We start from the raw sequence: 12366 nt of genomic DNA on the forward strand, positions 1-12366 counted from the left end.
TAGGGGAAAAACACTTCCTAAATAAAATATTTTATAAAGGGCAAAGAATATCTCACAAAGATAGCAAACATAATACACATATTTATAAAATATTGTTAGAGTTGAGATAAATATAGCAGTCATATCAATATATATAACTGGATTCAACTCACCTATTAAAATGATTTTCAATTTGACTCACAAAGCAAAGCCCACCTATGTTATACATATATCTAAAACAAACTAACTTAGAAAAGGTAGACATATAGAATAAACCATTGTGTGCCAGTCAAAAAATATGAACCATGATGAAGAAGGGCATTTTTTAATACCATAAGCCACAATTCGAAATAAAGCTCTAACACTTATGACTATTTGCATACCAAATAAAACAGCAACCACCTTTTCGAAACAAAACTACAGGTGATGCAGAGACAGAGAAAAAAAACACTAATAATAGAAAACTTTAATACATCACAAAAAAATAAGCAGAAGACCTAAACAACATAATTAAATAAGGTAGATCTTATGCCTATATACATATCAAACTCTACACTAAATAATAGAGAATGAACCTTTTTCTAAAGTACCCATGGGACATTCATATAAATTCATTATATATTAAGTTGCAAAGAAAATGTCAGTAAGTTCCATAAAGCAGAAATATTACACACACTCTCCGAATTCAATGTAATAAAACTAGAAAGTACTAAGAAAAACAAAACAAACACAAAAGACCCTTTCATCTTTAAATTTAAAATCTTCCTATTAAAAACAATTGGATTCTCATCCAAATACAGACTGAAGACAATTTTTTTTAAAAATGATAATGAAAGCACTACCTATTAATGCCTATGGGATACATGTAAAGTGTTGATGAGAGAAAAAGTCCCATCATTGAACACTTTTATCAGTAAAAATGAAAGAATTAAACATGATTTCAATTTCTAGCTCAGAAAAAAAAGGAACAAAGAAGGAAATAATAAAGATAACAGCAGATAATGAAGTAGAGAACAGAAAAACAATAAACCTACCTAATCAACAAATCAAAATCGTGGTTATTTCTCGAAAAAAAACTAACACAATAGACAAATCACTAGCTACTTTGATCAAGAAGGGACATAGCACAAATAATGAGAAAAAAGAAACAAATTTTCAAAACCATAAGAAAATACATTATAGATCTCTACATATAAAATTGAAAAACTAAATGAAATGAGTAATTTCCTAGGAAAATACAGATTATTAAAACTGATCCCACTAGAGAGAGTATACTTAAAGAGAACAATTTTCTGAGAGGTAGAGAAAATTATTAAGAAATAAAAAGTTAAAAAAAAATACCAGATCCAAATGGTTTTTCACAGGACAATTACAAAACCTTCAAACATCAGATAGTCCCATTGTTCTATAACTATTTCCAGAGAATTGAATATTAAGAAAAACTTTCTAATTCCTTTTATGAAGCAAATTACCATGTTGGAACCAAAATCTGATAAGATTTAGACTGTAGGCCAATATCGCTTATGAACATCTATGCAAAAATCCTCAATAAACTAAATATTAGCAAACACAATTCAACACCACAGTGAGAAATTAATACACCATGATCAAGAGCAATAGGAATGAAAACTTGGTTCAATATTAGGAAATCCGTTAACACAATATATTAATAGATTTAAAGATAAAATAGAAAAAATGATAAAAGACAAAGATGATTTACAAAAGATATATAAAAATGAAAATTAAGAAAAATTCTTCAAACTGACTCAAAATCAGGAAAATGCAAATTGAACAATTTTCATTTCAGAGGTAATATCATGTTCACCTATCCAAATTGGCAGAAATGAGCAAGAATGACAACACATTCTTTGGCAAGGCTATGGGGAAGCACTTGCATACAGTGTTGGTCGGGATATAAACTGACACAACTCTTCTGCAGGAGAATTTGGCAATGCCGGAAGAAACACATATGGGCTTATCTTTTGGCTGAGTCATCCCTCTTCCAGATATTTACCCTAATGCTACACCTCCAACAATATAAAAATACATATGCGTAAGATTATTCTATGTATTAGAGGGTGGTTGAATTACGGTAAATCGTCACGATAAAGTACTATGCAAGTGTAAAAAGGAATCGAAATTTCTATGAACTAATATGGATTGATTTCCAAGATACATAAAGTGAAAAGAGCAAAGTATAAGAGAGTATCTCTAGTATTCTACTCTTCATGAAATAAAGATGTAAACATATCTACCCTCTCCTTGGTGTCAAAAGAAACACAGAAAGGATAAATTAGAAACTAATGAGACTAATTAACTATATGGGATGAGTGGAAACAGAACAGAAAAATGATTATCATCTACTTAACTTTTTTACATATTGATGGGGAAAAGAAATGGCCTACTAAAACCTGGGCAAATAAAAGATAACTCACAAACAAAAAAAACACCCAAATGATCCATATACATGGCAAGATTATCAACACCACTAGAAACCAGAGAAATGCAGATTAAAATAACTTAAACTAAAAAAAAAAAAAGAAAAAAAGCACACACAAAAGCTTTCATATATTTGTAAAACATCAATTTGCAGAAATTAAAGTCAAACAAAGCCAATTTTAAGGGCAAAGAGCAGAAACATAAAAGCTCACGCACAACTCAGAGGAATCTACATTGACATAATCACTTTCAAAAACCACGTGGCAAGAAAAGTTTAAAATGCACAACATTCCTATACACACACACCCCTAAGGGTAGGGCTGCCCCACCTTTTGAGCATCATGGCACATATGGGAAATAATAGTGGTGGCTGCATGTGGCTAAAGAGGACTTGCCTAGGGAGTGTAAGTGCCCCAAGACCGAACTGGCTACCCCACAGGCTGAAGCATTCAAAATCTCAAATATACCTATAACGCATTCCCAAGGGATCAGGGGTTGGCAACTCCTCCTACAGAAATATGTGCGAGAATACTCACTGCTGTAGGTGCCTAATAATGAAAAACTAGAAACAACTTATACCTTACTATAGGGGAATGGATAGTGATCTCTTTTATAATAAAACACTACACAGTAGTTAAAATTTTTAAACTACAGCTATATTGTCACATAAGAAAATCCAAAAAATACGATGTTGAGTGAAAAACCCAACTAGTAGAATGATACATGTTGTATTATTCAATTCTAATTATATAATTAAAAATAAGTAAATTAAGTTACATAATTTTCCTAAGCCTTAAAAATATTCAAAAAACAAGTTTTAATATATAAATAAACACATAACATATAGTGTTTATATGTAAATATACGCACATACAAGTATGTAGAAACTATATGGTTTCGATATTTACAAATGCACAACATAGTACAACGTACACACAGTGAAAGTATGAAGACATACAGGAAAAAGATAAAGAATCATTTCCAAATACTAGTTGCCTCTTGGGTAAAAGAGAGAGGAAAGGAATTGAAGAAGAATTTACACAATCACAGGGGGCTTTGATTGTACCTGTAATGTTTTATTTAAAAAAAAAAAAATGAGACTCTGAAGCGAATATGGAAAAACACTAAGATTTATGAATCTGGTGGGAAGTACATGGTGGTGGTTGGTTATATTGATCTCTGATATACAAATAATGTAATATTCATATTTTATAATACATAATTATAGTAAATATAATTGAAATAACTAAAAATTAAGCTCTAGCCTTGCTTCACTTTTACATTTAGAAAGATTTAAACTATTAATTTTATTTTGCCTGCCTTGTATATATTCACCTGAACTTATGATCAATCATAGAAATCAACAAAGGTAGTCCGTAAGAACAAGTGCAAGGTACTTGAGGAATAGTTAACTTAAAATGCCAGGGGAGACCCTGGCCTGAAGTAGGACAGAAGTAACTCAAAAGATGTCATAGTATTTTCAAGAATCAGCTCTTCAGTTTTCTAGACATATGAGTTTCAAGAAGAGAAGCTTCATCTCCTTTTCGGATGGGATTCCTAGCTCCCGCCCCAAGTGGAAAGAATTTTTAAAATAGGGGACCCAAAATTCTTAAGATAAATATTAAGTCTCAGAAGGAGACTATGAAATGAAAGGCACAGCAAGAAAACAGCAGCAGAAAAAAAAATCACTTAATTTGTGCTCTCTTTAGGTTTTATTGCTTAACCTATGCTGGTACCACAAAGAAAAGAAGCAAGAAGTCCAGTTTCATTATAGTTACGTTCACAGCACTCCCAGCAGGAGCGTGAATGAAATGAATAAAGAAGCCACAAATGAAATGCCTGGGTACCCTGGGAGTAATTGCTCAGTCAAAACGTTCCAAAGGCAGTACGCCAAATGAAAGGACATACTGAGAATCCAAAAGCTTAAACCAACATTTTCCTACAATTATTGGCTTTTCTCCACACTTCTCCCATCCTTCTACCCAAGTTATAGTTGAATTACTACATCTAAATTATACATTAATTTCCCCGTACATTACAAAATATTGTGACTGATGAAAATAGAGAAGAGGCCTACAAAATATGCCCCTTACATATTTAGAGTATGAACAGCATGAGGCCAGCCTCCAACAATTGCCATCTTGGTTGAACCTGAACCAATCACTCAACCTGCCTGCATTCAATTTCCATATTTGTAAAATGAGTTTTCAAAATACCTGATTAACCAGAGAGTATAAGCAGTTTTTCATACAGTTACTAGCATAGGTGTCCTCTTATGCAGACTACTTGGTTATATTTTTGCCTATTTTTCTATTACCTTGTTTTATTTATAGAGTTTCTTTATATATTCTGGACACTTAATCTGTCAGACAAATGCTAGTCTTCCCACGTAGACGGATTCTTCTGTGAATTGTCCATTATTTGCCCAGTTATTTATTACGGCATTTCTTTTCTTCATTATTATGTAGGAAAGCTAAGTGGATGCCAAGCATTTTTCTCTTAATGGGCTGCCTATTTCTGTGTCTTGATTTTGCATTTTATAATTGTTTTATTCTTTAATTAGATGATGCATGCACATATAATTCTATACAAATTTAATGATGACCTAAATATTTGATAATACACTTAACTATGAGATATAAATATAATAATCATAATAATGACCATAGTGCCTGCCCTAACCACCTCACAGGACGGTTGCATCAGTTGAATGATGTAACGAAGTTCGAGAACTATTAATACATAAACTATGATAGAAAATCTCTCATAGAAAGTCACTGACAACTCTACCGCTAAGACATTTGAAAAAGGACTCATTCACAAGCAATCAAAATTCTCATTTAATTAATAATAATCTTAAAGTTCTCAGGAATCATCTCCACACTTAATTTCTGGCACCCCAATGGGAGAGCTGTTCTACCCAGGGACTCCCTATTGGAGCTCTCTCCATAAAAACATCAGTTCTAATGGATTACATCCTCAATCCCACTATTTCACTAGACAAAAGGGGAGCTCTAAGAGCCTATGTTCAACTCCCTGCTGAGAATGACTACCGTGTTTCCCCGAAAATAAGACCTAACCGGAAAATAAGCCCTAGCATGATTTTTCAGGATGACGTCCCCTGAACATAAGTGCTAATGTGTCTTTTGGAGCAAAAATTAATATAAGACCCGGTCTTATTTTCGGGGAAACAACGGTATTATTTTTCTAGGCTGAACTGCAGAGGTCACAAATAGACTCTTAGGACTTACTGTTCATTATGAAAAATAAGACAAAATTTCTGCCCATTGTTATAGTATCTTTCATCAGCTCCACACTTTTATGTGTACTTTTATATGCAGTTCTCTCCATAATTTCTATCTTCCTCATTTATACAATCCCCCTTAATAATGGGACACACATTAATACAGTCCTAAAGGCCAGAGCTGCAGTGACTGAAAAAGACTTCACACATACTTTTGAGAAAGTCAAATTTTGACACGTTGGCCTCTGGAGATAACTTAAGGCAGAAAACAGGCAGTGCAGAGAGTGATAAGCAGAACTGTGGTCCCTGAAAGACTTCCATGTCCTAACTGCCAGGATCTTCCCTTACACGGCAAAGGAAACTGCAAAAGTGATCAAGGTTCAGGACCTTCAGACGGGGAGAGTGTCCTGAATTATCCAGATGGGGATCGATCACATGAGTCCTTAAAAAAGGAATAAGAAGGCAGAAGAGTGGCTTAAAAAGATGTGATGTGAGGAGGAGGTGACCCGGTGTCACTGGTTTTGAATATGGAGGAAGTCAAGGAAAGTCGCAGCTCCAGGAGCATGAAAAGGCAAGGAAACAGTTCTCCCATACAGCCTCCCTGCCCACACCTTCATTTCAGCCCAGTGATATTCATATTGGGCTTCTAACCTAACAAAACTATAGAATGACAAATTTATATTGTGGCAATTTGTTGTGGCAGCAACAGAAAACTAATGCACAGAGTATGCAGAGTTTATCTGCAGGAAAAGAAACTGAGCGCCCTCTGGACCCAGCTCCTGATTTAAAAACCACAGCTCTGCTATTTGTCAGCTATGCCAACCTAAACCACTTATTAACCCTCCCTAAGCCTCAGTGTTCTCATCTGTAAAATGGGGCTAATGGTATAGTAATGCTGTCAATAGGTTCTGCAATCTTAAGTAAAACACAACATAACAAAACCAATTTTACCACAGGCTACTTGATATAAACAAGAGTTAAGATCCTGTGGCAACTCATCTACGTCATAACCAAATGACATTATTCAAAGACCTGCTGTAATATCTATCTCCAAAGATTGTTGAAGGACTAAATGAGTTAACTCATAAGGCACTTAAAATACTGCTTCACAGATAGAAGGCACTACGAGTCTATTACTGACTTAAATCAATAATAATTTAACCGCCTTGTTTTTCAGTCACCCACAGGAAAATCACAAGATCAACCATCTTCAAAACAGTGAAAGAACAAGCCCTTCTAAAAAAAAGGTTTGTACACATATCTACCATGAGTCTTCATGATGGTCCCAACTCCACCAAACCACCGTGCAGTTTTTCAACAGTCATTCCTGGTAATGAAGGAACCCATTGCCAAAGTCAGGGTCAACAGGAACTCCACTAAGTGATAAATGCTAACAACAGGGCCTGACAGAAAACGTGCCCATCAAAAAGTTAAGCGCTGTCTCATTAAAAATAATAGATGTTGCAAAATGAGTTCCTACTGAAATTTTCCATAATTGGCCTTTATTCAGCTTATTTGGTATTTGTACAGCATTTTTCATTTGCAAAACATCTGCCCTATCATTTCTTCATAAACAATTAAAATTGTATTTCACTTGGCTACTGACTGGGCAACATTTAGACAAACTGACATAACCTGGCTAAGCAATGATGATTCACACTGTAAAAACACAAAGATATAATAATTGGTAATTTCCATGAAAGGTAGAGGTAAAATACAAATTAAATGTATAGATATTGTTTTCTGTTTCATAATGCCACACTGCAACAGCTCAAAGCAGTGTCAAAACTCAAAGAATAGCAACACTACATCAGAAAGAGGGAGAAAACAAAACCTTTTAACTCCAGGAAGAGGCTTGAGTACAAACCTTTGTAAAGTACCATAATAAAAATCAACGTTTGGGGTTTAAAAAAAGAAAAGAAAAAATCAGTAACAAAGCCGACTAACAGAAAATTTATTACGAAATAATTCCCACAGTAAACTCAATAAACATCAAGATTCCAAGCCTAAATAACCCTAAAATTTAATTAAATGATATTTAAGAGGTAATTAATATGCCCCAGCAACAAGAATATATTGTTAGGCGCTCAAAAACAAACAAACAAAAAAACCTTCCAATTGGTTACACAAAACATATTGATTGAATCCAACTTATTTTTCTACCTTTTCCTTATTTCAAGCGCTACAGGGCTACAGAACTAGTACGAACTTGAAGAACTCACTGTTATCTGAGAAGCCAAGGACAAATGACCTTACTGTTTCTTTCAAAGGCACTGAGGACTTGGGCGACCCAGGGCCGCACCTGCAGGACATCCCACAAGACACCTTGTCCCCTTCTCCCCAACCCACAGCTGCCAGAGCAGAGAAGCTATAGGCAGAGTCCCAGAGGCTGAGCCCCGTGCTGAGTTGAACTCTCTGATGGGCAGGTTGGAGCCATAGCAGAGCTCCCTTACATCTCTGCCGCCAGATTCAAAGGACACCCTCCTTCCCCCAACTTTCAATAGAGGCCAAAACGGCTCTCCTTTATCGTATTCAACAGAATACTAGGCAGTTCCAGAAGGACCAGGACTTGTGTGAGGACACATCCTCCACGTGCCTTGTGTGTGCGCATGCAGGCCACTGGGAGATGCAGGAGTCAGGATACAGGACAGGAGTCACACACTCGAAAGCCCTCAAGGACCACACAGCGAATGTACCATACGCGGCAGCTGGGTAAAAGCGAACAGGAGCCATTCAGCTTATAGCCAAAAGGAAAACACACACCCCATCAAAAAGCATTCAAATTCAACTGCAGAAAAACAAACAGTGCCAGTCAAATAAAACCCATCTACAGCTGGATTCGGCAGGCAGGCCAGCTTCAGCTGCCAGTTTTTCCACGCTGACGCGTGCAACCGGCCCAACCAGTCGTCTTACATCGTATTTCCCCTGAGGGTGCCGAAGGGCTCATCACAGGCCCCAAGGCACCAACCTGCAGACCCGCACCCCGGGACCCGCAGGCCTCCCGGGTCCTTGCCCAGGAACTGCGGCATACTAAAACGACGTTTACTGGCTGAAGAATTCAATACTTACCACTTGAGCTTCCAGGAGTAGAATACTGAGAGGTATCGAGAAATTTTCGAGGAGTGGAAAGGTTTGTAACATCAATCAAAGGAACAGGAGATGCATCTTTCACAAGGGAGCTGGAGAGAAAGAGTATTTGTTACTTAGCGCTTTCTCCAAAACCAAATGAAGTCCCACTACACGCACATCCCTTATCACTTTCTTTTTGTCACACACCCTCTTTACATTGTGACTTCAAATACCCCCCAAGTACATTTCCAATAAAGTGGTGACTGTCACAGACAAGGTGTGTAACAATGTATTCTGAGGGTTCCAAGTACGTAAACTTTTATTGTCTTTTCATTTCCATGCAAGGTTTAAAAATCATGATGCAAGTATGTTCTGGATCCTCGGGATGACCACCTTATAACCAGATTACGCCACACAATTTCAATACCCTTTGTTTCTGTATTAAAATTAATTTATCAGCCAGAAAAAGATCAAATGACACCATATCATGATAACCAAATGAAGGTTTAACAGTAGTTAAGCCTAGTTTAACTTGCGTTGTTCAAGCTGGAGTTTTCCTACATATTCTGGGAGCTCACAACATTTAGTTTTCTTTAAAAGAGGTTCATACATTTCATCAAGTTTAGAGTCACTACAATAAAAGATGACTGAAGGAATCCAACACAGGCTAATTCATATTTGATGACCCATTTCATCTTTTCCAAAAGGGCCTAGCTCGTCCTCTTAATGATTAACTTTAGAGTCTCCCAAATAAACACATTAATATTAAATGATACAAAGGCTATCAAAACACAATTAAATTTTCAAGGTAATTCCTATTTATCGGCACCTGTTAGGTGAAAGAATGTAGGCACGCCAAAGCAAATAACACCCGTGCCCCATCCTCCAGAATCTGAATCATCGAATCCCATTGCATCTACAACAGAAAAGCTTCTCTAAGTCCAACGGGGAGAGAGGTCAAAGCCTAGTTCCCACCACCTCTTCCCAATCCCGAGCCACATCATCTGTCACAGTCGCTACTCCTGGAAGTGACTCGCAAAGTGGGGCAGGGGCGAGACCTTACCTGAAGGAAAGCTTTCTCCAAATGGCACAGAAGGCTGTGGGCAATTCTGAACCCCCATCCCTCTCCCATCGTGATATACCTCCATCTCCCTCCTACACGACTTTTTGGAACCAAAGTGCGAGCTACGTGGGTATTTTTAAGCTAATGAAAATAAATAAACAAACAAACAAACAAACAAACAAACAAACAAACATGTTCTTTCCAAGAAGACTTTGGAAAAGAAACGTTATGTTAAAGGGCACAATTATCATTTAAGGTCTTTTTTTAAATCAAGTCCTGGTAATGCGTGACCCATTGTCCTAGGCCACAAGGATAACTGTGCCAGTTGTTAACTTCTCCCTTTTCACTTAATACAGGGAAGAGGGGAACCACTCCTCACACAAGTCTCGAGCGTCTGTTACGTGCTTGGCACTGTGCCAGATCTGAGGATCCAAGTATGACTGAGAGGTGCGCTGAGCCCCACTTAGCATATTTCCAATCGTCACAACCACCTGCAGACTTACGTGAACCCTTGAGTGAAGTATGAGATATGAAAGTAACAGAAACCACGTTTACCAAGGGCTGAACTGACTTGGTTCCAGTAACTCTTTTCCTCCCATATAAAGCTATACCTTCCTATTTGCTTCAACTCTCTTAAGAAAACGCAGCAGCTTTCACATGTACTGGCTCATCACAATAGTTTTTCTACATAGAGTTTTTTCAGATCAACACGCAGGTCCATTGGATCACACATTAATCTTTTCCATAACGACTACTACAGTCTGCTCATTTTTCTTCTCTAGGCTCTCATTTGCTTTCACCTGCCCCTGACTCGCAATTGGACACCCAGCTCTACACACTCTCGAGCCCCTGGACCCACGTGTGTACAAGGAGCAGAGGAGAATCATTCATGTTTACGGTGCTGCGACCAAGTCGTAACAAAAAGTTCAATTTCAAATGATATGAAACATGTATAATACGTTTTATAAATATTTCCATAACAAAAGTAGAGGAGTTACTTTTAAAGCATTGGTAAATGAAGGGAGCGATTAGCAGGAAAATGCAGGTATGTAGTTGGAATACTGCCTGCCAAGCCTATAAATGAAACGGTACAGTGAGCACATATGTGTGTCCGCGGTGATATGTATATGTGAGTATAATACACACTTCTATATACACAGGTGTGCACATGATTTACTTTACATTAAAACCTGTAATTATTTCTCTGTTTTAATCTAAAAATACATTTCCATTAAATATAGGGTGACAAATGGCTTGCCACTTTCACTTTGAAAAACATAAGCTGCTGACTTTATTATCAGGGCCAGAAGGGCCTCCCAATTCCATCAATAAACTTTGAAAAAGTCAATTTACTGCAAAACTATTTTCATAGATTCGTCCCTCTAAAATTTTCCCTTGGGCTTCAATTTTCTACTTTGTGAACACTAACCCAAAGGCCAGTCATTCTGGAAATGACTTTTAGTTTTTTCTCTTGTTCTTTTATGGAAGGATTTAATCTCCAGAGTTCAAGAGAAAGGGGGCACACCCACCCACTCATTCCGTTACCACAGACACGAAGCTCGACAGAAAGGCAGGTGCTATTATATAATAGAATATCGCATTTAACTAGTCTGTACCTCAGTTTCCACTTCAGAAAAGAGAAAAACAAAAGCCTGTTTTCACCATGCATCAGAGATAAAGTTCAGAAAGTATTAATTAATTAGTACCTTCAAAGGGCTTTGAATCTCTCGGGGAAGCATTTTTGAAAAGTGAACCGTCAAATCAAAATTAGATTATTCTTTTCAAGTTTCTAATTAATATGAATGATCTGAACTGCTTTATTTTGAAAGAAATACTGATAGGAGTTATTTTTCCTTTTAAATACATGATTCCAAATTTTTACTTTAAATCCATTCAGAATCATTCATAGCTGAGGGGACGACAACTAATGGACATAACATCTTCCCTAGTATAAGACCACCCTCCGCAACTACTCACTGTATAGTGTGATTGAATGGGGTTTGCTACTAAATAAGCACATGGTAGTGGACAGGAACAGTATGAAGCAAAGGAAACGACACCCCAAACAACGGCACCATATGTATTACCGCCACAACCCCAAAGGCCTTCCATCCATTAACCATCTATCCAGCTAGTAAGGAGCTACTTCCAAATGTGTTTGAATTCAGCATTTCCAGCCAGGAAAAGACTGAGTACTTTTAAGAAGAAGAGTTAAAAGTACTAAACACTTCTTAAACATTTGCTTTTTAATTAGAATTTATTTTTGTTCCTTCACTCAGTAATAAATATGTCCAACCACATCCAAAATTTACAGAGGCAGCTCATTTGTCTGATTTTATTGTCAGACAAACTTGACAGAGTGAGTTGAACTTTTAGTTGTAAATCTAGTAACTAATATATTCACCCCTCTAACCCCAACAGCTGGCACAGTACCTGTCAAAGAGCAAGTGCTCGTAAAAGTTTGTTAAATCAAACTGAGCTAAGAAATATCTGTCAAACATAATACGCCCCTAGTATGAAACTTTAACTGAATAATGAAACAGGAATGGCTGGCATAGTAATTTTCTATAGT

The 12366-nt window shown here is 36.7% G+C and overlaps 1 protein-coding gene across 1 annotated transcript in view; it reads right to left on the bottom strand.

Annotated features, from left to right (window-relative positions):
- The window catches only part of EXOC4 (exocyst complex component 4), a 635560-nt gene that overhangs the window by 570621 nt on the left and 52573 nt on the right, over nucleotides 1-12366 (bottom strand). The window contains exon 5 of the mRNA XM_019750984.2: nucleotides 8732-8841. Coding sequence (XP_019606543.1) covers nucleotides 8732-8841 — 110 coding nt within the window. The remainder of the gene's footprint in view (nucleotides 1-8731; nucleotides 8842-12366) is intronic.

Source organism: Rhinolophus sinicus, linkage group LG11 (genome assembly GCF_036562045.2).
Source record: "Rhinolophus sinicus isolate RSC01 linkage group LG11, ASM3656204v1, whole genome shotgun sequence".
NCBI classification, from domain to species: domain Eukaryota; kingdom Metazoa; phylum Chordata; class Mammalia; order Chiroptera; family Rhinolophidae; genus Rhinolophus; species Rhinolophus sinicus.